The 26,441-nt window shown below is 41.5% G+C and overlaps 1 protein-coding gene across 1 annotated transcript; it reads left to right on the top strand.

Moving 5' to 3' along the window:
• Nucleotides 1-701: 701 nt before the first annotated feature.
• On the top strand, nucleotides 702-26,162 carry LOC136883042 (uncharacterized). Its single transcript, XM_067155179.2, has 6 exons — nucleotides 702-793; nucleotides 9,398-9,482; nucleotides 13,060-13,183; nucleotides 14,254-14,339; nucleotides 20,309-20,462; nucleotides 23,879-26,162. Exons 2-6 carry the CDS (start codon nucleotides 9,405-9,407, stop codon nucleotides 23,953-23,955), a joined length of 519 nt encoding a protein of 172 aa, XP_067011280.2. The 5' UTR covers nucleotides 702-793; nucleotides 9,398-9,404; the 3' UTR covers nucleotides 23,956-26,162.
• The last annotated feature ends 279 nt before the right edge of the window (nucleotides 26,163-26,441 follow it).

The following is a 26,441-nucleotide window of genomic DNA, read 5'->3' on the forward strand; positions in this document are numbered from 1 at the left end:
CAGACCAAATATAAGGCTTCATTATTGTTTTATGTAACATGAGGGACATTGTTTTGTGACATAGAAGAGACTGCTTCTATCCGAAGACTTGTTTTGCTATTTCAGTGTGACACTGAAGGTTTTCTGTTATGATTTAGCCAAGGTATCTGAACTGGGCTACCTGTTGTACAACATTTTGGATAAAGTTGTTTGACTACCCGCAACCATGGATTATTATAATAATTTTACAATTGGCTTTACATCGCACCGACACAAACAGGTCTTGTGGCGACGATGGAATAGAAAAGGGCTAGGAGTTGGAAGGAAGAAGTCGTGGCCTTAAACAGCCCCAGCATTTTTCAAGTGTGAAAATGGGAAACCATGGAAAGTCATCTTCAGGGCTGCTGACAGTGGCGTTCGAACCCACTATCTCCCGAATACTGGATACTGGCCGCACTTAAGCGACTGCAGCTATCGAGCTCGGCTCGGTATTATTATTATTATTATTATTATTATTATTATTATTACTCTAAAATATATTTTACTAAGATTTTTGACAAATTTCCTTGATAGTGTAATACCAGCCTAATGATCGTTAATTCTAAGTAAACGAGAGAAGATTTCTGCTAACTTTACTCCGGAATGTGGCCGTTGCTCAATTATGACAAGAGAAAGAAGAGGGGAGGAATAAGGAAAGGAAGTAATTATTTCGACAGTAGAGGAAGGTAAATACTTACTACGCAGCGGACCAGCGTCGCAGTTCTGGTAGTGGTGGCGAAGAAGTTGGGTCGTCTTAACTCCTGGAGTATTCGAGGTAACGTAATTCATTAACGTATAGCCATTAACTCTCTTTAACAAATGTAGAAGATCCAGTGCAGCAGTCATTTAAAGGAGCGATTATTATTATTATTATTTACTTTATGTCCTACTAACTACTTTTACGGTTTTCGGAGACGCCGAGGTGCCAGTAAATCTACTGACACGGGGCTGACTTATTTGAGCACCTTTAAAAAACCTTCTATGTTGGGGTCAGAAAGACAGCGCCTCAACCGTCTGAGCCACTCAGTCCGGCTTCAGAAAAGTATTTCTGCAACTACAAGAGGGCTTTTCTTAAATTACAGGGCCGTGTGGTTAGGGGCGCGCTGCTGTGACCTTGCATTCGGGAGATAGTGGGTTCGAACCCCACTGTCGGCAGCCCTGAAGATGGTTTTTCGTGGTTTCCCATTTTCAAACCAGGCAAATGCTGGGGTGTACCTTAATTCCAGAACCGCTTCCTTGCAACTCCTACGCCTTTCCTATCTCACAGTCGCCATAAGATCTACCTATGTCGGCACGACGTAAAGAAAAACAAAGAACAAGAAATTCTCTTTATTTGGTCCATGTGCTGATTCCTGCAGAAAGAGAACTTTTATTTCTATTTCGTGGCGCGTAATAAAACATTTCCTGGCATTTGAACTTCATTAACTAAATTACAAGTGCCTATTTATTTTTGCTTCAACATGGATAAAACAAAACTTTATGGATGAATTTTCCCTTAAATAAAATTTGTTCCTCGATGCGTATTTTGACCAACGCTGTTGTAAAAATGAACCATCACGAGATTAACAGATGAGTTGTACAGAATATTAAAGTGTAATTGTTGACAGTATACAATTTTTGTGGTTTTCCGTCTATAACCCTTTCAGTATTTTAATGAAATGTTGCTGTAGAACTGTGCAAAATTTTACGTGAATCGTGAAATTAAGTTATTATATCTCAGCTTAGAGCAGTTAAATTATTTGTTTGTTAATTGAACAAGAGAGTAAATAATTTAACTCGAACAGCAATCACCCCCCACTCTTACGACCTAAACATTCATCTCTTTCTTAAAATACAAATACATTCTACTTATTTTTCCTCCTTGTCTTTTGGGAATTACTTGAGATCGGCACTTGTCGATTTGGGACAGTTTTACGGCCATATGCCCTTCTACACGCCCAACTCTACGTGGAGGAATGTTATTTACAGCAGCGTAATTTATATTATTTCATAATTTCTTTTACGTCGCACCGACACAGATAGGTCTTACGGCGACGATCGAATAGGAAAGGGCTAGGAGTGGGAAGGAAGAGCGGCCGTGACCCTAATTAGGGAACAGTCCCAGGATTTTCTGGTGTGAAAATGGAAAACCACGGAAAACCGTCTTCAGGGCTGCCGAGTGGCGTTCGAATCCACTAATTTTATGGTGCTTGATGATGATAATAATAATAATAATAATAATAATAATAATAATAATAATAATAATAATAATAATAATAATAATAATAATAATAATAATAATAATAATAATAATAATAACTAGCAGTTTCCCGCTGGCTCCGCCCGCAATGTGCAAAGTATGGTGTTGTTTGTTACCCTCCTCACGGATGTATTTGCAAAGTTCCGACTTAATGAAATAAAGCACATGATCTGCTGCGGTAATAGAATGTAATATTATGTGAACAAAACACTTGAAAATATATCACACAAAGGAATTGAATTAAACGTTCCTTGGAACAACACTACGCACTGAATTGTTGAAAAGTCCTTGAAAGATCTTCGTCATGGAGACAATAATGTACTCATAACTTTTCTCAGAATCTATCAATTTAAGTAGTTACACCTCAAAAGAAAGCGCTTGATACATTGAGTGTTCTTAGGTCAAAACGAACTCCGTACCTCAATTAGAGCTAAAGATATGATAGCTTCAAAGAGATAAAAAATTGAAAAATCAAATAATTTGAGGAAGGCGAAAGTTAAGTGATTTATAGTACCTGATGACAAATCTGTGCATGAATACCTTTCAGTTAAAAAAATGAAGGAAATCGACCGGATAGAATGGCCGGACTGACTGACTTTAGTTTTCATCAATTTTTTTAATATATAGGTAACACTTTATGGCCAACATAGGACCACTCCAGTCAATTATACACAGAAAACCTTTTGGTTTGTAGTCTCTCATTTTGCTTATTTGTTTGTTTGTTTGATTGATTTTTTTGTTCTTAAGATCATTTAGTGTTATTTGTAGTTCATTAATATCATTCTTAATTTCTGTGATCCATTTAATCCTTGTATTGCTACTCCACAATTTTTCTACTAATTCTACTGTAGTTTGCGGTGTGCTAAAAAGATGTCCAAAAATGAGATGTGCTTCTGTCTAATCTGTGCTTTTTGGAGCTATTCTCCAATGGCCATTAACTGGATATTGTGTATTTATCCACGTTCTAATTCGTCTTCTTCCTATCTTAAGTATTTTATCAATTTCAGCTGTATTAGTAGTTCTGAAAATAGTTTCACTTGAACAGGTCACCCCTGACTGTGCGACTCTTTTATAATATCTTAATTTTGCTGCAATCGCTATGCTGCGTTGTTGTGTGTGGTTTTGGTGACATAATTTGCTTCGTTTAATCTATTCTGTTGTTGCCAGTTGGTTTTTCACTTTGATTATGAGTTATAATTTCACCTAAATACTGAAATTTACCAAGAATTCTATAATTTTAATGTTGAACAATATTAATGTAATTTACGAATAATAGTTTTACGTTCCACTAAGTAATTTTTAAGGCTTTCGGAAATGCCCATGTGCCGAAAGTTTGTCCCGCAGGAGTTCCTTTGTATGTATGTTCACCTCAACAGCTCTGCCATCAGCTGTCATAGATGGCCTAGGCATCACTGAAGAGGCGTGCTAGGGAAATGAGGAGTGAGGTAGTTCCCCGTTGCTTTCCTCATCGAGCCAGAGTTGCTATTACATATCGATATCAGTCTGCCAAGCCCACTGAAATGCATGCACCAACCGATCCTACGAGCAACATTTTCACACCATTCATAGCAGGGACTGGCTGCATAAGGTTTGGCATTACTAGCATCGCTCATACCTCAGTCACTTTCATCTTGTCAAAGCCAAGGATAAGACACAGATCTATGAAAGTAACAAAATTGCTCTAGCCTATACCAGAAGACATAGTGCACTGTAAACACCAGGTCCTGCCAGCAAAGGCATAGGAGTTCCTTTACGTGCCGGTAAATCTACCGAGATAGGGCTGAGCTATTCCAAATAACACCGAACTGGGCCGGGATCGAACCTGGCAACATGAGCTCAGAAGGCCATCGCTCTGCCGTTTGAGCTACTAATCCCGCCATGCTCTGAAGCTTGAACGAAAATGTGTATTAAGACAATCACGAAAACTCATTTCCCATTTATGTAATTGAAATAAATTAAAAATGCCCTGACCCACAGGAAATCGAACCCGGTCCCTCTTGAATGAATACCAGTGTGCTACGATTAAACTATGGAACTACCGTTTTACGCTGAAAAAATCATATCTTATCATATCTTATTGAATATTTACTTGATTTTTATTCTGAAATTATTTTAAGACTTATAAGTAACGTAATTTAGCGGCTCCATGGCTAAATGGTCTGGTTCAAGGGTACCCCGGTTCTATTCCCGGCCAGGTCAGGGATTTAACGTTCACTGGTCAATTCCGGTGGCTCGGGGGCTCGGTGTGCGCGCCGAGTTTATCATTAGAAATCGTGTCAGGCAGGGGCCATCCTCACAGACGGGGTGGTCACCTGTATGGAGTCAACTCAAGGAAGAGGCCACACATTATTATTATTATTATTATTATTATTATTATTATTATTATTATTATTATTAGTATTAGTATTCATTAACGTCGTTTCGGCCAAACGAGTACCAAGTCATTTCAATTCCCTCCTTCTCTGGGCTTTTAACATTTGCCCGGTAGCCTACTTCCGCATTCGTTGACGGTTCCTAGTTTTCAGCTTTGGCTTTTCTCCTAGATAATGTATCACCAAGTATGTAGATCCTATTCTAACGCACTGATAATAATAATAATAATAATAATAATAATAATAATAATAATAATAATAATAATAATAATTGTTTTACATCCTACTAACTAGTCTTACGGGTTTCTCAGACGCCGAGGCGCCGGAATTTTGTCCCTTAGGAGTTTTTACGTGCCAGTAAATCGAAAGGCACGAGGCTGAAGTATTCGAGCACCTTCAAATACCACTGGACTGAGCCAGAATCGATCAACAGTATTCTGTAAGAAGGAACTCAGCTCTCGGACAAAACTATCTTTACATCGATCTGTTTTCAGACCAACTTTGCTTTACGGGAGTGAAAGCTGGGTGGACTCACGATATCTTATTCATAATTTAGAAGTAACAGACATTAGAGTAGCGACATTGCTCGCTGGTACGAACAGGTGGGAACAATGGTAGCAGGGTACTTGGAATGAGGTGAATAAGGAATTAACTATTGGTGAAGCTGTACGCATAAACTGTTTTAGATGGTGGGGTCATGTGAGGTGAATCGAGGAGGGTAGGTTACCTAGGAGATTAATGGACTCTGCCTCTGAGGGCAACAGAAGTAGAGGCTGACAAAGACGATGATGGCTAGACTCAGTTCCTAAAGGTAAAAGGTATAGAATAAAACGAGGCCACAGAACTAGTTACAAATACAGGATTGCAGCTGCTTTTAGTAAAGTCATCGAGATTTGCAGACTGAACGCTGAAAGGTATAGTAGTCTATAATGAAGATGTAGGTCTTACAAATTACGTATTTTTTTTTTTTTTTGCTACTTGCTTTACGTCGCACCGACACAGATAGGTCTTATGGCGACGATGGGACAAGGAAGGGCTAGGAGTGGGAAGGAAGCGGCCGTGGCCTTAATTAAGGTACAGCCCCAGCATTTGCCTGGTGTGAAAATGGGAAACCACGGAAAACCATTTTCAGGGCTGCCGACAGTGGGGTTCGAACCTACTATCTCCCGAATACTGGATACTGGCCGCACTTAAGCGACTGCAGCTATCGAGCTCGGTAAATTACGTATTAGTGTATATATTATTTATACTAAAATCTCAAAACTGCTGTGTTCACATTATTGCGTACAACACTATCACACAAGGGTGGTATCATTTTTAAAGAACATACTTCATGTTATTGAGGCGCTGGAAGTTTTTTGTTTAAATTGTACGAAACCTGTATACGTCTTTTATAATAATTTCAGTGAAGAATTATTGGTTTCCTCCATTTTTAAACAAATGAAAACTTTTTCTCGCACTATACGCTTGCGATTGAGCGTGCGCAGCACACTAGGGTCGTGGTATTCGAAAACGCATTCTGACAGTTCTTAGAGGGAGGTCCATTTACTGCCTTCCTGGGTGGGGTGCCATGGAAGCGTAGGCGAACCCACTGCGGTTACCATGGAGATAAGCCTGTTGGCCAGCTCGCGTTGCTGGGAGTTGCGAAACCTCTCACTTCTGAGTTACGTACAACAGAACACAGCTGCTGAACGAAGGAACAAGTGAGGGCAAAGAGAAGGAAATGCAAGAATGTGGCAACACCGTGCGACGGCAGGTGCATTGCTCCTCCCTACAGCCGTACCTGTCAGAATACTTCGTGTAATATTACGGGTATAGTCAGCTGTGACTCTACCCGTCTACTATACACATTGATTTGTAAGTGGTACACGCATGCAAAGAAATGGTGTCCCGATATAAACAAAGCATAGCGTTCCCCCACCTCCTTCCAGCAAGGTGACAGCCCGCTGCAAGACTGTTGAAATTAACACAGTCGTGCATTTATAGCAATACACACTGTACCTTCATTCCCTCCCTCCTTTTCAGTACTGGAGTGGGACAGTGTTGATTGCTAACGTCGGGACACCGTTTCTGTGCATGTGTGTACGACTCTAAAAAGTGCAAACATTTTTATTTTATTTCTACTTCATAACTAAAAATGGTTTTTTTTATTTGTTGAGGAAATTCAACTGTGCAACGTCCGTCTTCGTAGCGTAACTGTTAGTGCTATCGCAGTAGCTGCTATCATCGGAAGCCCGGGTTTGATTCCCTGAGGTTTAAGAATGGTGGTATGATGTTAAAATGACACCTCCATTCTGGGTGTGCCTGAAAAGAGCTGCACCACCCCGGGACAAGGACACAAGTTTTGCCCGGCTCCGTCGCTAAATGGTTAGTATGCTTGCCTTTGATCCAAGTAACCCGAGGTTTGATTCCAAGCTGGGTCGGAGAACTTAACTTCCATTACTTAATTATTCTGGTTTGGGGGTTGGATGTCTGTGCCGTCTTCTGTATTAGAATTCATTAGAGTGATCACACACCTAGGTCGCATATTGGTCGTCGCGTCGTCTGCAACGCCATTATTATTATTATTATTATTATTATTATTTCTCCGTTAGGGTTTTCTAAGGACCACGAAACAATTTCAATGCTTCATCTGCTCACTATGCCTCCTTTTCCTCTCCTCGGACCATTTTGAGCCGTTTTTCTTTCCCTCTCGACCTTGGAATCCTTCTATATTTAACACTTTCTTTCTAAATCTCTCTCTCTGTTGCTTGTTCTTCCCTTATGTTATTTCTTTCCAAATCTTTCTTGGCTTTATAAATCCCGTTTGTCGTTGACTTCTTGTTCCAAGCATATTTGAAGATCTGTTTGGTTAACCTGCTGTCATCCAATCTCTATAAATGTCCAAAAAATGTCAATCGCCTCTTCCGTATTGTTTCTGTTATGTTTTCTATGTTCCGATATATTTCATAATTACTTATTGATTTCCAGAGTTCTGTAGTTCCTAGCGGGCCGAGTATTTTCCGTATATTTTTTCCAGTAGCCTACTTCTAATGTGTCCAGCTTGTAATTAAGTACTAGACATTCATATTATTATTATTATTATTATTATTATTATTATTATTATTATTATTAGGCCGCCTAGTGGGCATTATCGGTAAAGCGTTAAAGTCTAAACGGTCTGACTCCCGTGGTTAGCCGATTCGAGTCCCTTTGGTTGAAAAAATGTTCGTCGGCACGGTAGAGGAGGTGGTGGTGGCCTATACAATTTCTAACCACTAGACTGCGTGCCAAAAGCCTTGATTAAATCCTAAACCTCTCTACAGTGCTCATATAGAGTGAGGGCGTATGATGCGGTTGATGGTGATCCATCCGTCGGATGGGGACGTTAAGCCTTCAGCAGACTTCTTGTTGCTATACGACAGGAGTAGGCTATGTGTAAAAGCGGATTTGCAGCGAGTAGAAACCGTAACTATCCGAAAAGTGTTCGAACACCAGGAAACATTGCTCAAGGGATGAAATCTCACCGCCGTTTATCTGTGTAAGTGAGAATTAGGACCTGCATCTGTACTGTTGTGCCTTCGTTAAAGCGTCCAGAGGAACCTTTGCGTGTTGAGTTCTGACTGAAATGGAGTCAAGTCTTTTGGATCCTCAGTTTTTCATTTCTCAGATGAGGCCGTTTCCACCATCTCCTGTGATGTTCATTAACGAAGGTCAATCCCGCGTCTGACCTACTGTAAACATTTTCTGGGTCGGTTTCAATTTGCCCACCCGGTAATACCTAAGCTACCTTGTTGCAGCCATTTTGAACTGATGTCATTTAAGCTGCCAGCGTGCCAATTTCGAGATTTCGTTTTGCTGTGTAGGATAGCGGTGAAATGGGCAATCTAACATTTTAATCAGTTGTGTTCGGTTAATACAAAAACCTCCAGCACTTCAGGCGGTAAAGCGTTCTCCTTCCGAGCCCAAATTAACGGGTTCGATCCTGACTCAGACCAGTGGTATTTGAAGATGCTGAAATACGCCAGCCTCATGTCAGTTCATTTAACTGGACTTAAAGAACTCCCGGGAGAAGCAATTCCGGCACCTCGGCATCCCCGAAAACCGTAAAAGTACTAATGAAAATGAAAATCCACAGCCTGTTTCCAGTCATTTGACCGGATCAGGGATGGAATGAATGAAGCCCCATCTAGCGGCTTCCGAAGCCTGTCGCACTCCTCTGGGGCAATGATAAATGACTGATAGATGAAATGGAATGTGAATGGAGAGTGTTGCTGGAATGAAAAATGACAGGGAAAACCGCAGTACCCGGAGAGAAACCTGTCCCGCCTGCGCTTTGTCCAGCACAAATCTCACATGGAGTGATCGGGATTTGAAGCACGGAATCCAGCGGTGAGAGGCCGGCGCGCTGCCACCTGAGCCACGGAGGCTTATAAAAGCAATAATAATAATAGTAATTATTATTATTATTATTATTATTATTATTATTATTATTATTATTATTATTATTATTAAAAATGGGCTAATTATTACGCAGTTTATTTGTATTAAGAGTCTTAACCACCATCGTCTACCCAGCATTACGGTTCTGTAACAATTTGCAGAGGCATCAGAGTCATATCCTACTGGTTATGCAGCTCCTCTTACACGACTGTACAGCGGACTACAGAACTAAATACATAAGACTGCTTTGCGGGTTATTCATGGATTAAAATCCAGCCGTTTCAAATATTAGTCGGTTTACGAAAATCCTTGTGCACAAATATATAATAAATTTCTCCATTTACAGATAAATAATGAAGTGTAAAGTTGAAACTTGTTGCTGCGGCTGTTCGCTGAAGACTGGCTCCTACCTCATCGGGCTGATACAAGCTGTAAGTACCTTCGGTATATTTCAGATACTGTGAAACCTGTGACCAGCGACTGTTTGATCAAAAAATGATAATTTAAAGGGGTTGTCTCTTGAAAGGGAGGTGAATTTATTAGCAATTTTAAGTAGTAATATTATTAGGGCTTTCTGTAATATGTAGTGTATGCCATTAAATAATTTAAACTCATGCAGTATTTAACTGTAATTTATATTGGTTCACATTTAATACCATTAAGTTCATAATATTTTCTAGTCTTCTCTTATGAATGACTTTTGAGAAGGTAAAAATAAGCTCTGTATATTTTTTTACATACTTTTCCTTCGCAGTCTCAGTGAACTGAAAAGTGTGTTTATACGTTCAGTATTTCCACAAAGTTTCAGCAAAACTGACTTCTGTACAATGTAATAACATCTCTTCATTGTACAGATATCGTTGCCACATCGTGTACAGTTAAAGGCCCTATAGATGACCTGGTATTTCGGCCCGATAGTCAGCCTGACCAAATCAGGCGTTGTCAATAGACAGCCCGACTAAGCGCTTTGGTTTCTGAAAAGAACACACACATAATGCCTCCCGTTTTATCGAAACGCCAAAAGGTTGGGATCTCGCTTGTAGCATCGTTAAGCAATATGAGAAAAATAAGGAAAATGTGGACAAAGAAATGGTTAGTGAACGAAAAAAGTGTAGTCCTATGATGTAACTAAAGGAACTGGATTCTGATGACTTCTAATTGTTTGAGAATGGAGCCGGAAACTTTCAGTATATTGTTACACCTAGTGGGTCTACTGATATCAACACTAGATAACGCCATGAGAAAAGCGGTTATTGCCCTCATACTCGTTTTCACTGCTGCAATCGCTGCGTAGCTTTTTACAACTTTCAATTTCTCCATCAGGATCTCAAGAGCCTGGCATCAATGTTACTCGACGTATCGCACAAACAAGTAAATTCTTCATATAGCTCCAAAAACTTCGCAATAACTTCCCGCTCAGTAGTAATAATAATGTTATTGGCTTCACATCCCACTATTTTATTTTTTTTACGATTTTCGGAGAAGCCAATATGGCGAAATTTAATCCCGCAGAAGTTCTTTTACATGCCAGTAAATCTACCCACACGAGGCTGACGTATTTGAGCACCTTCAAATACCACCGGACCGAGCCTAGGTCAGGGCGTCAACCGCCTGAGCCCCTCAGCCCGGCACTGGGTCTCACTATCGCGGTGAAAGTTGGAAGGATGAACAATCAAATTATCCTTGTCATTCTGCTGTAAAATAGCATAAGGCAGGGATCGACTGCATGAAACTCCACAAAGGTGTCCACAGAGTGAAAATTGAGCGATTCTAAAGAGGAATACCCCACTTTCCTCGCTTGGGTTAATTGAATATTGCATAGAACCTATTACCGCCTAAAAATCGATAGGTTAGAATAGAAACTAATTAGGTTGTGCCGTGCAGCCCGCTCTTGCGCAATGTAGCGAGAGTAACATAAATTCAAGGGGTTCTGATACATCGTACACCTAATGTTTATGCAAGTCTTAAACCATAAGCTCTGTGCTGGCAGTTGATCTACTTCCGTAGAGCCTTCTCGGGTGAAGCGGGTAAAAAAAAAAAGCGTATGAAAATGACGGAAGAGGATATCGGAAGTAGCGTGAAGGAGAGATCCCTGCTTTATTGTTACAAGGGACTCAACACCCCGCCGCTAGAAGTGTTCTTACTTACATACAAGAATTTAAACTCGGGCATTCTCAGCGTTACTACGGGCCGGCTTGTGTCACCTGTCGTGAAGACTAAACCTGCGGCCAAAGAATTAGGCGCATGAGTAAAACTGAGATGTTGTCAGATGTGAGATGGTCCACAGTTGCTTACTTCTGAACACGAATTGGCAACGTTGACCGTACAGTGTTGTCTAGTCGAAGCCGGTCCGTCCCATGTCCACGTATTCTTTAAAGTAGTCCAAGATATAGTCTTAAAACTTCAAAATGTATCCACTGACTCCAATCTAAAACGAATGATGATGTAAAAATGATCGTGCATCCAAAGCAATAAGGGATAGGATTCAAAATTCCTTATTTTTGGAGATGATGTTGTGTTCCAAAGGGTCTAAAATCCAGGTCACTGGCCCCTCATAACAGTACTAATCACAGGTAATGCAGACCCATGGTATGTCACACACAAAGGCCCACTCACAGGCAACGCAGACACATATAGTGGAACTAATCACGGGTGCCGGTATTCCTGTGGTGTTCCTCACAAAGCGGAACTAATCACAAGCAAAGTAGACCACGGTGAATCACACATTATGGCAACACCAACCCATGATGTTCCCCACGTAATGGTATTACTCACAGGCAATGCAGACACTTGATTTTCTTCACATAGTGGTACTAATCACAGGCAACGTAGACCCATGCCATTGGTAACGCAGACCCTTTCTGAACACAGTGGAACCGACCGGTGGAAGGCACACGATGACACTTATCACAAGCGAGTACAAATGTGTTAATATAACTGATACAGATGAATGCATAATCCGAAAGTACTTGCCGTATCATGTGTCCTGCCACTGGCGCGCGCGACCCCAACGATCTGAGCTAGCGACATTTACGTGGCCGCTTTCAGGGCCATTTTCCAGGAAAAGTAAAACACCCATGGAAATCATGTTTCAAATTTTTAAATAATGGCTGAAGAAACAAAAACTTGGTCGCTTACTGAAAATTTCAATACATGATTTTACAGATGTATATTTACTTGTTCAGGTTTTTATTCCTAATAATTATTTTAATTAGCTTATGTAGAAAATAGTTATGCCTCTGAAGTGAACAGTCGTTCCCAAAGCTTGCAGTATCATTTATTTTGCCACAGTGTAGGAGGTAACATTAGGAGCTTGGGAGAGAACAAATTGCTTGGCGCTCCGAAATTATGTGTTCAATTAGACACTTCTTCGCCAATTGCTGCATAACTTCGGTGACAGTGTAATTTCTCTGACGGCCATGGCTAGTTTCCTATCACCTCCGATAGAGATCGCATCATGAGTGCCCACAAAGCCGCCGTCTCCATCGAAATAAGAAGACCGCGCAGTTTCAAACTGTCATGGCTTGCGTCCGGAATTTTACTTTTTGACACATTTTATCAGGACTATACGAGATGCTAGACGCTTAACTTGGGAAGCCTACGTTTGTTTGCTCCAGCCCATTGGTCTTGTCACTAGCCGGTCTTAAGTTCCTAAGTTGTCTGCCTGCGTAGTGCGCTGTCACGTCGTCCGAGTGACACGATGTTGAACCTGTAATCATTCTCCCAAGTTTCATCGAACTCTATCTGGTACAGCCCAAACAATTCTCCTATTACGAAAATAATAATAAGAAAATAAATATAAGTGGCTTCCAATTCATAGGCGATTCAGGGAATCTATTGAGAAGCCAGGCTTGTCACTCTGTTTCGTGACTCGAAATCGGCAACACCAAAAATATGTCTTCTACACAAACCTCGTATTTTGAAGAGAATAACACAGAATTCTAACCCGTACGTTTTATGCTGTATTGTGCTGGGCTTTGTACTAGCTGACTTCTTGTGTGTGTATAGGTGCTCTCTGGAATACTGCTGGTTTTCTGCATCTTAACCATTGTGGGCGCAGCAGCTCTTACTGACGACGATTTTCCCGATAATATCAGGGATGATGAAGCAATAATCGACACTATTAAGAAAAGTAAGTCTCCTTCTTGTTGCTAACTGAATTCTGGTATTATTGTACTTAACCATACAGCGTCTCTCATTTAAATTAAGACCGTCGAAGTGGCGTTTTTACTCTCCGATACGTAAGGTCCAGTATGGGAGGCACGCGCATAGTTCTTGACCTTGCAAGCATCAGTCACCAGTCTGAATCTCAACTGTTAACATTGTGAGACAGTTATCACTGCAACACCGTATTTTCGTACGTAAACGTTCTGGTTTCATCTTAATGGACATGTGAACAGTCATAACACTCATATCTCTCGCTATTGGTGTGAACAATATCCTAATGGTGTTTATGAAGCATCTCATTATGATAGGAAGATTGGTGTTGGGTGTGCTGTTGGTGCAAGACGAATAATTGGGCGGCCCATTTTTTCGTGACGACAATAAATGCAGAGACGTGCCAAGATGACATTTTGATGCCGTTCTTGCATCAGTTAACGGAAGAAGAATATTTGGGTGGGTAGTTCCAACAAGATTCCAAGATTAAGTCTCTGCTCATGCAGCAGAAGATTCCCTTCTTCCAATCATTTCTGGTCTATCTTTTACTTGTGGGGTTAAACTCAAAAGAAAACGTGTATCGAACATAGCATCACAAATTGGAGGAACTGAAAGGAACCATTACGAATGAAGTGAGAAAGCATTACAGCGGCAGAACTCACTGGGGTCAGTCAGAATGTGGTTACCAGGATGACACTTCCAGCATACTTTATAATGTAAGATTTCATATAAGATTGTATATACGCTTAAAGGAGGGCGGCCGCGCTGAGGCAGCTGGCGTACAGCAGATTCCAAACACCGTGCGTTCTGTCTTAGTTTATGAGAGACACTCTATATTGTCCAGAGCTGAATTAGTTGTAGTATGTTTCATTAATTATTTAGTATCCATGTAATACTTTCGGGGGCAATAGCAGCGCTGTAGAGTCACTCACTGCTGTGGCCACAGTTCGAATCCTTGAACTAGAATGATGACAAGGGTTGTAGCTTTAAGAAAATGAAGCCATGTTCCTCTCCAAATGTAAAATATTTTCTTTCTCCTCGCAGTGTTCATCGTCGTCGCCTCGATCTCTGCCGTGCTGGTGGCAATACACATGTTCTTTGGAGTTCTGCTGGCGTACGGCACCAAGAAGGTAAGCCACATATCGAGATAGAAAGGACTTTTATTTACGAACAGGTTACAGTAGAAGGCAAACTTACTTAACCAAGATTCAAGCGTTTTCTACCCGCACAACAGTTCTGCGGTGTGAGTTGCATAAATATTAGCGACTCTAAAATTTAGGCAACTCACCGACATATGTGTAGAGCGGGTAGATTATACTTACGCCTTGTTCAAATACGTTTGCATTATAAGCTATTCGTGGCAAAAAATCCTTCTCCTAGTTATTGTCTATAATTTTATTGGCCCAGGCAAACAGACCAGTGTATCCTTGTGTGAATCTTGGTATTGTAATCTCCAATATCTTGTAATTGAGTTTAGAAGGAGAGTTCCTGGATTAAGAAGAAGGCAAATTCTAAGCACTTTTAAGCTATGCAAATGACGTTCGTAAAATTAATTCATTAATCTCTCAGCTCAGAACTAGAACTCCCCCCGATTTAAGCGTGAAACTCCCTATTTTTGGTCTTTGCTCCCTCTTTCCTGACAGCAGAGACTTATCTCCCGATTTTGAGAACAGATTTAGTATTCCTGTATTTTTTGAAAATCCCAGGTTTTTCCTCTTCTTTAAGTCGCTGGAGAGAATTTATGTTGTGTGGGCACTGGGATGACAGATTTAGTAAGCTGGTGCTGTTCTTAAATATGACAGAATCCCTAATGTAATGCTTTTTTAATTATCATTTCTACACAGCAATGCCGACTCTGTGGCTATGTTTTTAGCATATTTACAAGAACAAACAAACTCACTCAAAAATCCCAGTCCTTTGGGCATAAATCTTCTTCAGAAATTTGTGATGATGCCTAAAAGAAAGACCTACAATACATAAACATTGATCACACTGACATTTACAACCGAGATAAGTCCAGAAAGTTTATCAAGACATCTGACTCTCTCCAGTCACTAACAGCTAAATCACTGCGTCCAGGAGTAGGAGTGAAATGGACTCAAGAAAGAAAAGACGTCCATAGCGCAGGAATGAAGGAACACTGGGCTGAGAAGAACAAAAACGTTCACCAGAGTTAAGAAATACGTGGTCCATTGTAGGCCTAAAAGAATAAGAATAAGAAGAAGCGTCAGTTACAATGAAGAGTCAATGAATTAATTAGTAAGAGAAATGATATAATTTTGTATAATATGTTGAATATTATTCAGAGTAACGTCATCAATAACGTTTCGTAACATGTCGGATATGCCGCCAAAAAAAATCTCCTGATTTTTGACTTTTGAAAGTTGGCACGTCTGGAAAAAATGTATATGGATTCACTAGATTTTCACTGAAGAACTTCAAAGGCTCAACATGGATCACTTCAAACAGAAGATCGCTAGAATAATACGTATATTAAGGGGTTGGTACACATCTCTGCACATGGTTATGAGGGTGTTCAGGGGCTGTAGTAAGGATGTAAAGGAGAGGGCATATAAGTCCCTGGTAAGACCCCAACTATAGTATTACCGAGCAAGTGGCTGTGCGGTTAGGGTTGCGCAGCTGTGAGCTTGAATTTGGGAGATACTTGGTTCGAACCCCACTGTCGACAGCCCTGAAGATGGTTTTCCGTGCTTTCCCATTTTCACACCAGGCAAATGCTGGGGCTGTACCTTAAGTAAGGCCACGGCCGCTTCCTTCCCACTCCTAGCCCTTCTCTGTCCCATCGTCGCCATAAGACCTATCTGTGTCGGTGCGACGTAAAGCAACTAGAAAAAAAAGACCCTCACCAGAATTACTTGATTCAAATTCCAAAGAAAATCAGCTCGATATGTTCTGGGTGATTTCCGACAAAAGAGCAGCGTTACAAAAATGTTGCAAAGTTTGGGCTGGGAAGACTCGGGAGAAAGAAGAAGAGCTGCTCGACTAAGTGGCATGTTCCGAGCTGTCAGCGGAGAGATGGTGGCGCGGAATGAGATTAGTAGACGAATAGGTTTGAGTGGTGTCTTTGAAAGTAGGAAAGATCACAATTTGAAGATTAAGTTGGAATTCAATAGGACAAACTGGGGCAAATACTCATTTATAGGAAGGGGAGTTAGGGATTGGAATAACTTACCAAGGGAGATGTTCAATAAATTTCCAATTTCTTTGAAATCATGTTAGAAAAGGCTAGGGAAACAACAGATAGGGAATCTGCCACCTGGGCGACTGCTCTAAGTGGAGATCAGTATTGATTGATTGTTCTACTCCGGGCATCCACCAGGCGACAACCCCCTGGGTTGGTGGGCAACCATTTGTTTGTTATACAGGACGGGTGGAATGAACGTGAACCGGGTACATGAGGGTTGGTAATACTGATAAATAATTTGATAACGCTCACCGTTGTCCTTTTATCAGCTGCTGAAGTTAGCCAATCAGATCACTTCGCGGGCGAATTCAAATTGGCTTTGCGAGGCAGTGTTGCTAATGAGCGGATAAAAATTACAACGGCACGATATATCTAATTATTGATCAGGATTACCAACCCTCTAACACTCATATAGGCTACCCGACCATCCTGTATAGAGATAAGAAAAAAAATCCGTCCACATTTACCCCAGTTTAATGTAATTATGGTCGCCTTTCATATTCCTATAGCGTTTTAAAATGATAAACAAAAATAAAACGGAAGTCAGAAAGCAAAGCAAAGTCGTCTCCGTTCAGGCCAAGAAGGCCCTTGGAAGGTGAAGGCTTCCACTATTCGTAACCTGGGCACTTGATGGGGTAGAGTGGTTCGCTCTACGCCCGGCCGCCTTCGCCCCCAGGAATTAACCTGCTACTCATTTTTGGTGTAGGCTGAGTGAACGCCAGGGCCATGTGCACCTCACGAAGTGATAATCTCGTTTCTTAAATTTTACGACTTCCTGATGGAGTTTCGAAACCACGTCTTTACGGGCGAACCAAGCACGCCTTTACCGCCTCGGCCAGGCAGCCCCTTAAAACGGAAGTCGACAGTTTTAATTACATTGCTCCCAGAATTGTAATATCTTTGGAACTTTTAGCGGTCTTAAACTTGTGTTGGTAGAGGTCAATTAGGGAGGTAAATTTATTAAGGAATAGTTTTGGTGTTGGAAGTTTGCATGTAGGTACTTTCACTGCACACCGCTATCGGCTTCATCTCCGTCAAGTTACCTCATTGGTTTGCTCACATAGCCACGCTCTGGTCTGGGAAAAACGACTCGAATAGCAGCAGTAAACATAAATCATTCTGAAGGATTTGATAATGTGGTGGGTTTTTTTTTCGCTACTTGCTTTACGTCGCACCGTCGCAGACAGGTCTTATGGCGACGATGGGATAGGAACGGCCTAGGAGTGGGAAGGAAGCGGTCGTGACCTTAATTAAGGCACAACCCCAGCATTTTTCTGGTGTGAAAATGGGAAACCACGCAAAACCATCTTCAGGGCTGCCGACAGTGGGATCCGAACCCGCTATCTCCCGGATACAAGTTCACAGCCGCGCGCCACTATCCGCACGGCAGTTTGTTGTTTAAACGGGCCTAACCACTAGGCCATCGGCTCCTGATGGTACGAGGCGCAAAGAAACGATAGTTAAAATTTCAAAATGTATGCACTGATTAAAATATGAAACGAATGATGATGAAAGAACGACCATGAATCCAAAACAATCAGTGGATCCAATTGACATTACCTTAGTTTCTGTGATGAGGCTTGTTAAAAAAAGGGGTCCAAAATCCAGGTCACCGGCTCCTCATAATAGTACTAATCACTGGTAAAGCAGAACCATGGTGTTCCTTCCATGGTGCTACTACTCGCAAGTTATGTCGGCCCATGGTGTTCCTCACATGGTGGTACTACTCGCAAGTAATGTCGACCTATGGTGTTCCTCACATGGTGGTATTACTCCCAAGTAATGTCGACCAATGGTGTTCCTCACATGGTGGTACTACTCGCAAGTAATGTCGGCCCATGGTGTTCCTCACATGGTGGTACTACTCGCAAGTAATGTCGGCCCATGGTGTTCCTCACATGGTGCTACTACTCGCAGGTAATGTCGGCCCATGGTGTTCCTCACATGGTGCTACTACTCGCAAGTAATGTCGACCTATGGTGTTCCTCACATGGTGGTACTACTCCCAAGTAATGTCGACCAATGGTGTTCCTCACATGGTGGTACTACTCGCAAGTAATGTCGACCTCTGGTGTTCCTCACATGGTGGTACTACTCCCAAGTAATGTCGACCAATGGTGTTCCTCACATGGTGGTACTACTCCCAAGTTATGTCGGCCATGGTGTTCCTCACATGGTGGTACTACTCGCAAGTAATGTCGACCAATGGTGTTCCTCACATGGTGGTACTACTCGCAAGTAATGTCGACCTATGGTGTTCCTCACATGGTGGTACTACTCGCAAGTAATGTCGACCAATGGTGTTCCTCACATGGTGCTACTACTCGCAGGTAATGTCGACTGGTGTTCCTCACATGGTGGTACTACTCACAAATAGTCTCATGGTTCTAATTTCATCATTCCTTGGTCGCTCCTTTTATTGGCCTCGTACGGCAGACCCGAGATACCGTGGGTGTATTCTTCGTCTGCGTTTCCCACCCCCAGAGTGTCCGAAAGATTTACCGAGGCTAAAATGTAGTAAGTAGCCTATTTTGACGACTTTTTCAAAGCCTGCAATCTAATACAGTATATTGACGGTTCAAGAGGTCTGCAGCAAGTGACGTCAGATAGGAAGAAATGTCACGTAGGAAATGGAAATGATAGAAAGAAAAAGATCATTTCTAACCATTTCCGATCTGTATTCTCCCGGAATGATAATACACTATGGGAGTTCTAATCAGAGAGTAGCACAGATGCGGAAGTGAGCTCGCAGTTGCGATCAACTGTACTCTGTAAGAAAGAACTGAGTTCTCAGTAGCTCTGTTTTTCCAGCAGTCTTTCTCAATAATAATAATAATAATAATAATAATAATAATAATAATAATAATAATAATAATAATAATAATAATAATATTTGCTTTACGTGCCACTAACTACTTTTACGGTCTTCGGAGACGCCGAGGTGCCGGAATTTAGTCCCGCAGGAGTTCTTTTTCGTGCCAGTAAATCTACCGACACGAGGCTGTCGTATTTGAGCACCTTCAAATACCACCGAACTGAGCCAGGATCGAACCTGCCAAACTGGGGTTAGAAGGCCAGCGCCTTAACCGTCTGAGCCACTCAGCCCGGCACAGTCTTTCTCTATGGGAGTGAAAGTCGAGTGGGCTCAGGGTATCTTCTTCAAAAGTTGAAGGTAGCACCTGGTACAAACAGGTGGGAACAATGGCAGGAGGGTTTTCAGAATGAGGAGATAAATGTTAAGTTGGTAAAGGACTCTACGACTGTGCGTAGAAGCTGTCTTCGATGATACGGTCATGTGGGGAGAATACGTTACGGTCACGAAGCTAACTGCAAATAGACCGGGCGAGTTGGCCGTGCGTGTAGAGGCGCGCGGCTGTGAGCTTGCATCCGGGAGATAGTAGGTTCGAATCCCACTATCGGCAGCCCTGAAAATGGTTTTCCGTGGTTTCCCATTTTCACACCAGGCAAATGCTGGGGCTGTACCTTAATTAAGGCCACGGCCGCTTCCTTCCTACTCCTAGCCCTTTCCTGTCCCATCGTCGCCATAAGACCTATCTGTGTCGGTGCGACGTAAAGCAACTAGCAAAAAAGCTGCAAATAGAGGGTAGTGAAGGCGCTGCATGCAGCTGAAGGACAGACAAGTCTTATGGCGACGATGAAATAGGAAATGCCTAGGATTGGAAATTTAGCGGCCTTGACTGTAAGGTACATCCCCGGAATTTGCCTGGTGTGAAAATGGGAAACTATGGAAAACCATCTTCAGGGCTGCTAAAAGTTAGGACCCCGAGAGTAATCTAGCTACGTTATCCAAACCGGGCAACCACTTGCTCGATATTCTTTTTCTTCTTCTTCTTCTTCTTCTTCTTAATATGTTGTTTTTTGTGTGCCCTTTAGGAGAAGGCGGACCTCATCAAAGCATGGATAATGTACTCTATAGTATATCTCGTCTTGTACGACGTCCTCCAGTTAATCCACTGTGTATCGTCTTTTGTCTACGGACAGACTACAGAGGGAGTGCAGAGCCTCCTAACCATCATCGCTGCAACAGGTAAGGAATCAATACTGCTTTAGCTTGGTTACTAAGCAGCTCTACTGTGATAATTTCGACAGATGAGACATGTCCGCCTACGACTGCGAAAACAGAGCGCGAGGGAATTGTTGCTATAATAATGGCCTTTAGGAACTAGTCTCCAAGACCATCGCCCCTGCAAAAACCGCTATGTGATATTTGGTGAGATTTGACAGGAAATTACAGACCCATGTAAATCCATCTTAGGACAATACGACATAAACGAAGAAGCTAGGAAAAAGGATATTTAGTCAGTAATAGGTTAGAATGCAAACTAATTTGGTTGTTAGGAAGTGTCTTCTAGCCCGTTATGTAACGAGAGTAACATACATTGTAGGGGTTCCGATAGGCCTCACGCCTACACTTTACGAAAGATTCATAATATAACCGCTGTGTAGGACAGACTATACTTGTTACCTACTTCAGTAAGTTTGCATTCTAACCTATTACTGCCTAAAATTGCGGACTTTAGCGACGATTCAAGCATTTCCTTGCTGCCAATGAAACGACGATACTGTAAAACTTACTTTAAACCAAGAACAAACTCAACTCAAACTGATTAATGCTACGATAACCCAATGTTTTAACATCCTCTGCTCTCGTTCTTATTCAAACTTGTAAAAGAAACGAAACACTACAGTAACAAGAACACTAATCGACAGTTTAACATACACTGTAGCTACCCCTGGACGAGTGAATATGCCCCGCCACAGACACAGAAGTAAGACTCCTTCAATCAAAATAAGCGTATTATTGGCAATACTTACCTCCTGACTGTACACTCTAAAATGACTGACTCCAGGGAACAAAATTCCAATAATACTTCACTACCGGAAGAGCTGTAGTGTCCGGAAACCCATCTGCTACTAACTACCATCCCTCCGGGAAGAGAAAGGGAAAAAGGAAATAAAAGTAAAGGGATGCATATTCGTGATACAGGTTAGTTCGTGATAAATTTTTGAATAAATGCCATAAACTTCCGTATTGTACACTAAGGCCCGTATTTAACGCCATCAGTTATTTTGCTGTTATCTGAAAATTTCCAAAACTCTGATAACACTCACTTCCATTATTCGCCACAGAATTTGTTTTCTCGGTTTACCCAATCTAAGTTTCCGTTTCAATCTCAATTTGAACCTTAAATGTTTCATACTGACGCGCGGAAAACAAATTACTACGTGCTTCCGCCAGTATCGATATGTAAACAAATTTTTTATTCCAATCGGAGTTTGCATATAATTTGTCATAAATTATGTCCGCTATTGAGCAGAAACAAAGGAAGAAGCCTAATATGACTTTACAAAAGAATTTGGGGGTAGATAACATTAACATCATAGAGATTAAAATCAAATCATAGCCCACACATTTACTCAAAAAAGGCAGTATTCCTTATTAAAATGTTACGCAGTCGTGTACAGTATCAGATGTAAGCTATAATCGAAAATTCGTCTTTTTTTCTAGTTGCTTTACGTCGCACCGAAACAGATAGATCTTATGGCGACGATGGGACAGGGAAGGGCTAGAAGTGGGAAGGAAGCGGCCGTGGCCTTAATTAAGGTACAGCCCCAGCATTTGCCTGGTGTGAAAATGGGAAACCACGGAAAACCATTTTCAGGGCTGCCGACAGTGAGGTGCGAACCAGAATTCGTCTTCATCTCTGTATTTGGAATTTTAGGTTATGTTCGATCATGGGCAACAATGACAGAAAAAGACTAGAAAAAATTCAAAGGAAAGCAGCACGATGTACTCTGGGTGACTTCCGACAAACGAGTAGTGTTACTAAAATGTTGCAAACTTTGGGATGGGAAGACTTGGGAGTAAGGAGATGAGATGCTCGGCTACGTGGTATGTTTTAAGCTGTCATTGGTGAGTTGGAGTGGGCCGATATAAGTAGAAGAATAAGCTTGCAAAGTTGCATTACGTCGGACCGACACGGAGAGGCCTTATGGCGACGATGCGATAGGAAGTGGCTAGGACTGGGAAGGAAGCGGCCATGGCCTTAATTAAGATACAGCCCCAGCATTTGCCCGGTGTGAAAATGGGAAACCACGGAAAACCATCTTCAGGGCTGCCAACAGTGGGATTCGAACCCACTATCTCCCGATTACTGGATAAAGAATAAGCTTGAGTGGAGCTTTTGAAAGTAGGACAGGTGGTAATATGAAGATAAAATTCCAATTCAAGAGGACGTATTGGGGAAAATACGAGGAGCAAAGAATTGGAATAAATTGTCAAGAGAAATATTCGATAAATTTCAAAATTCGTTGAAAATATTTAACAAAAAATCTAGGTGAACAATGTAAATATAAATGTAAATATGAGGTAAACTATTGAGAGGGAAATTGCCACCTGGGCGACCGCACTAAATTGATTTGAATTAATTTAATTTGTTTCTGAATTGTACATGTTAAGTTTGCGGTTCCTTCATCTTACCTTTATAGCCTACATTCCTCCCCCGTGTTGTAACGCCCGATTTATGAATAACACTGGCCAATACTCAAAATCTTGCCGACTTAAAAATAGCTCATCCCTATGAATATTGCTGTGAAATACGCGAATGACCTTCGGAACACAAACAACAGCAACGGATTTTGTTGTAATTGTAATAAATAAATTTCTACTTTTGGGTTGGCAACGCTGAGAAATGTATCTTTTATTGCTACAGAAACCATTTCGATTACATAAGTGCCGGGCTGAGTGGCTCAGACGGTTGACTCGCTGGCCTTCTGACCCCAACTTGACAGGTTCGATCCTGGCTCAGTCCGGTGGTATTTGAAGGTGCTCAAATACGTCAGCCTCGTGTCGATAGATTTACTGGCACGTAAAAGAACTCCTGCGGGACAAAATTCCGGCACCTCGGAGTCTCCGAAAACCGTAAAAAATAGTTAGTGGAACGTAAAGCAAATAACATTATTATTTATTATTACATAAATGAAACGGAGCCTTGAAAATCAAGGTTTGTTCTAGTTATATATATTTCTTATTTCCCCTGATATAACTGAGTTTTGATTGAGCCTCAAACACAGGCAAGTATTGAGAAATAACAAAAGATCCACGCGATTTAAATCTCCATAAGCATAAAACAAGACAATTTTTTAAAATGTTATTTGTTTTACGTCCCTCTAACTACTCTTTTATGGTTTTCGGAGACGCCGAGGTGGCGGAATTTAGTCCCGCAGTTCTCTTACGTGCCAGTAAATCTACCGACACGAGGCTGACGCATCTGAGCACCTTCAAATACCACCGGACTGAGCCAGGATCGAACCTACCAAGTTGGGGTCAGAAGGTCAGCGCCTTAAAACGAGACACGTTCAGTTATACAGACAGTGTTATATTTAAAAGATACGCATGCGAATAACTCGAATTACTCTATTTCTGTGTTCTGTCTGTTTCAGCTCTGCAATCCTACTTCATCGTCGTGGTGAAGAGCTACTATGAGACGCTGACTCACGGCAAACAACCAGTTCCTTAAAGTTCACCCGTGAACGAACAGTGTGTGTTTGTGTACGCGCAGGGAGATCAAGGGGCCCCACTTTTGGTGTGACGGTACCTTCGTGCTACTCCATTCTCAATGAACACAACGGTGCTCTCAGTGTGCTATCGGCCCAATAGAGTGCGTTCGTTCCCAGGATCTTTTGTTAATACGATGTTAGACAACTGCGGCACAAGATCACCACACCTTGCCTGTTTGACCGGTAGTGGTAGCAATAGACGTTAAAAAAGAACTTTATTTCTTTCTCTCTTTATTTATGTATTTATAGATTTATTTACTGGTTTGTATTATTGTCATTAATATTATTGTAATTTCCGTACATGTTACATACTAGGAAGTAGTATGTCAAGTCTGTTTTCATTGGGGAAGAGTCTATGTAAGGGCGAAATAAATATACTGTATTTACTTGAGGGCATGAATAGCAGCTGGGTTTCCATCTGCATGACTGAGGCTTTCGAATCACAGTTGACCCGGGTCCCACTAATTACATATATGGTTTTTCAGTGACGCAGAGTTGCCGGAATTTTGTCTCTCTGGAATTCTAATTCGTATCACCAAATCTATGGACAGGAGGCTGGCGTACCTGAGTACCTTCGAATACCACCCGACTGAGCGAACCTGCCAAGTTGGGTTCAGAAAGCATTCGAGGGGTTTCTACGGCCAGAGCAGTTCAGCATGTCTCCGGCTTGGTATTTTCACCGGAAAAGGCCAGTGACGTCGGGAAGGGCACCCGACCATAATTGACCAGTGAAATTCAAAATGGACCAGGGCCTCAGAAATACGAAAAGCCTGCCACAAGGCGGGACAAACGCGATTAAGTTTCTGCAGTACCAAGATGTATTTACTCCTCATTCCCGACGTTCAGCTCGTAGTCGAAGGGACATTTGATGCCTGCCTTTCAAGCATAGGATGGTACTGCGATAATGAGTATGGATTTAGGAACTGATTTAAGGTGAAATAATGACAGTCAACTTGACTCACGAAAGCTCAGCTACGTACCTCCTTATACTAGTCCTAAACATTCACCTGATCTAGCCTCTTCATCGCACACTTTTATTGTATGCTCAGGTGTCTTGCATGCTTCCTTTTACTCGATTGTGACATCGCATATGACTCATCCACTGATAAGAGTGGCTGATTTCCTCATTCAGTCTGAAAGGATTTAATCTCCTACCATCCGGGAGAGGCCCAAGGTCAGGAGATAAACACAGAAAAGTTTCACATACCTTTCAGACCAAAAGAGTAAGAAGTCGCAAAGTAAACATAACATCGGGGCTACATGCTGTCGTTCCTTGGGAAAATCGAAGTACAGTGTTTATTACCTGTAAGGAATACTTAATGACTAAGAGTGGTCGAAGCTGAATTGGTTACGCTTCAGTTATACAGAAACAGGTGATAAAATATATCAAACCAATGGACGTAAATGTTATTTAGGCTACGTGCGATTACTTTCTGATTAGAATTCCGGAGGGGTATGTCCCGAAATACCTCTCCCGATACTTTCGCCACTGCCTATCAGTACAAGTGTAAAGGTTTAGCAGTGTACATTTGGATGATAAAATAAGAAAAATGATTTTTAAAATTCTAAGTGTAAAGCTCTAAGAATGGCAATGTTCACAGTTCACCGTCGTAGGTTAAGTAAGCTGTTCTTTACCTCACGTTAAATCAATTTTTAGCACGTCTTACTGCAGCGCATTCAGATACCTGGAAAATGAAAATGACATTACAGAAAGCTAAGGATTGACGATTAACTTCACGGAAGCGAGTACACAGGTAGAGAACTGAAGTTTCTCAATAGCAGGTATCGTATTGTTGTGTAGGGTGCTGACGAACTTCAGTCAATCAGAGAAGCGTTGTCGAGTCTAGAAAGTTGTTTTACGCACAAGAGCAATGAAAGATGGAGAGCTACAGCAGTATCCCTAGTGCCAAAAGTGGGACTCATTGACGGTCTATTATAGACACTATATCACTTCATGTGCCGTTAAGGTAACTTTAAGTTCCTGTGTAGGTGATATTGTGTAACACAGGATAGCTATTCTTCCTTGGGATAGGGAAATAGTGGATATCAAGAGTGAAGAAATGTGATTAAGTGTTTATATCACAATGTACTGCATGTACAGAAAAATGATTTATGTAAAAACTTACTTATACAATAAAACGCATTAGCAAATTCATATCCTCGTTTATATGATATAATTATTTCAATTAATGTGTCTGTTCCTTTTGCTTTAAAAACATCCTTATAATCCAACATTGTCTTCGGTCATGCTTTCACCGATCATCCTTTCTGAGCAATCCCATCACTATTCACCATCATTGTTGCCTTTATCTTTCAAGATCAACATTCTGTGACGAGAAGAATTGAATGCAGTTATTTTCAGTCCAACATATCGATGATAGCCATAACGCTGTGTCTTGAGGTCACATTGGCTGCCATGCTTCATGACGCCATCGAGGTAGGTGGT

This window comes from Anabrus simplex, chromosome 11 (genome assembly GCF_040414725.1).
Source record: "Anabrus simplex isolate iqAnaSimp1 chromosome 11, ASM4041472v1, whole genome shotgun sequence".
Taxonomy (NCBI): Eukaryota; Metazoa; Arthropoda; class Insecta; order Orthoptera; family Tettigoniidae; genus Anabrus; species Anabrus simplex.

Coding starts and splice junctions, on each gene's coding strand:
- LOC136883042 (XM_067155179.2), top strand. CDS start 9,405: ATGAAGTGTAAAGTTGAAACTTGTTGCTGCGGCTGTTCGCTGAAGACT. Junction 13,184..14,253: donor AATCGACACTATTAAGAAAA/GTAAGTCTCCTT, acceptor TTCTCCTCGCAG/TGTTCATCGTCGTCGCCTCG. Junction 20,463..23,878: donor AACCATCATCGCTGCAACAG/GTAAGGAATCAA, acceptor TGTCTGTTTCAG/CTCTGCAATCCTACTTCATC.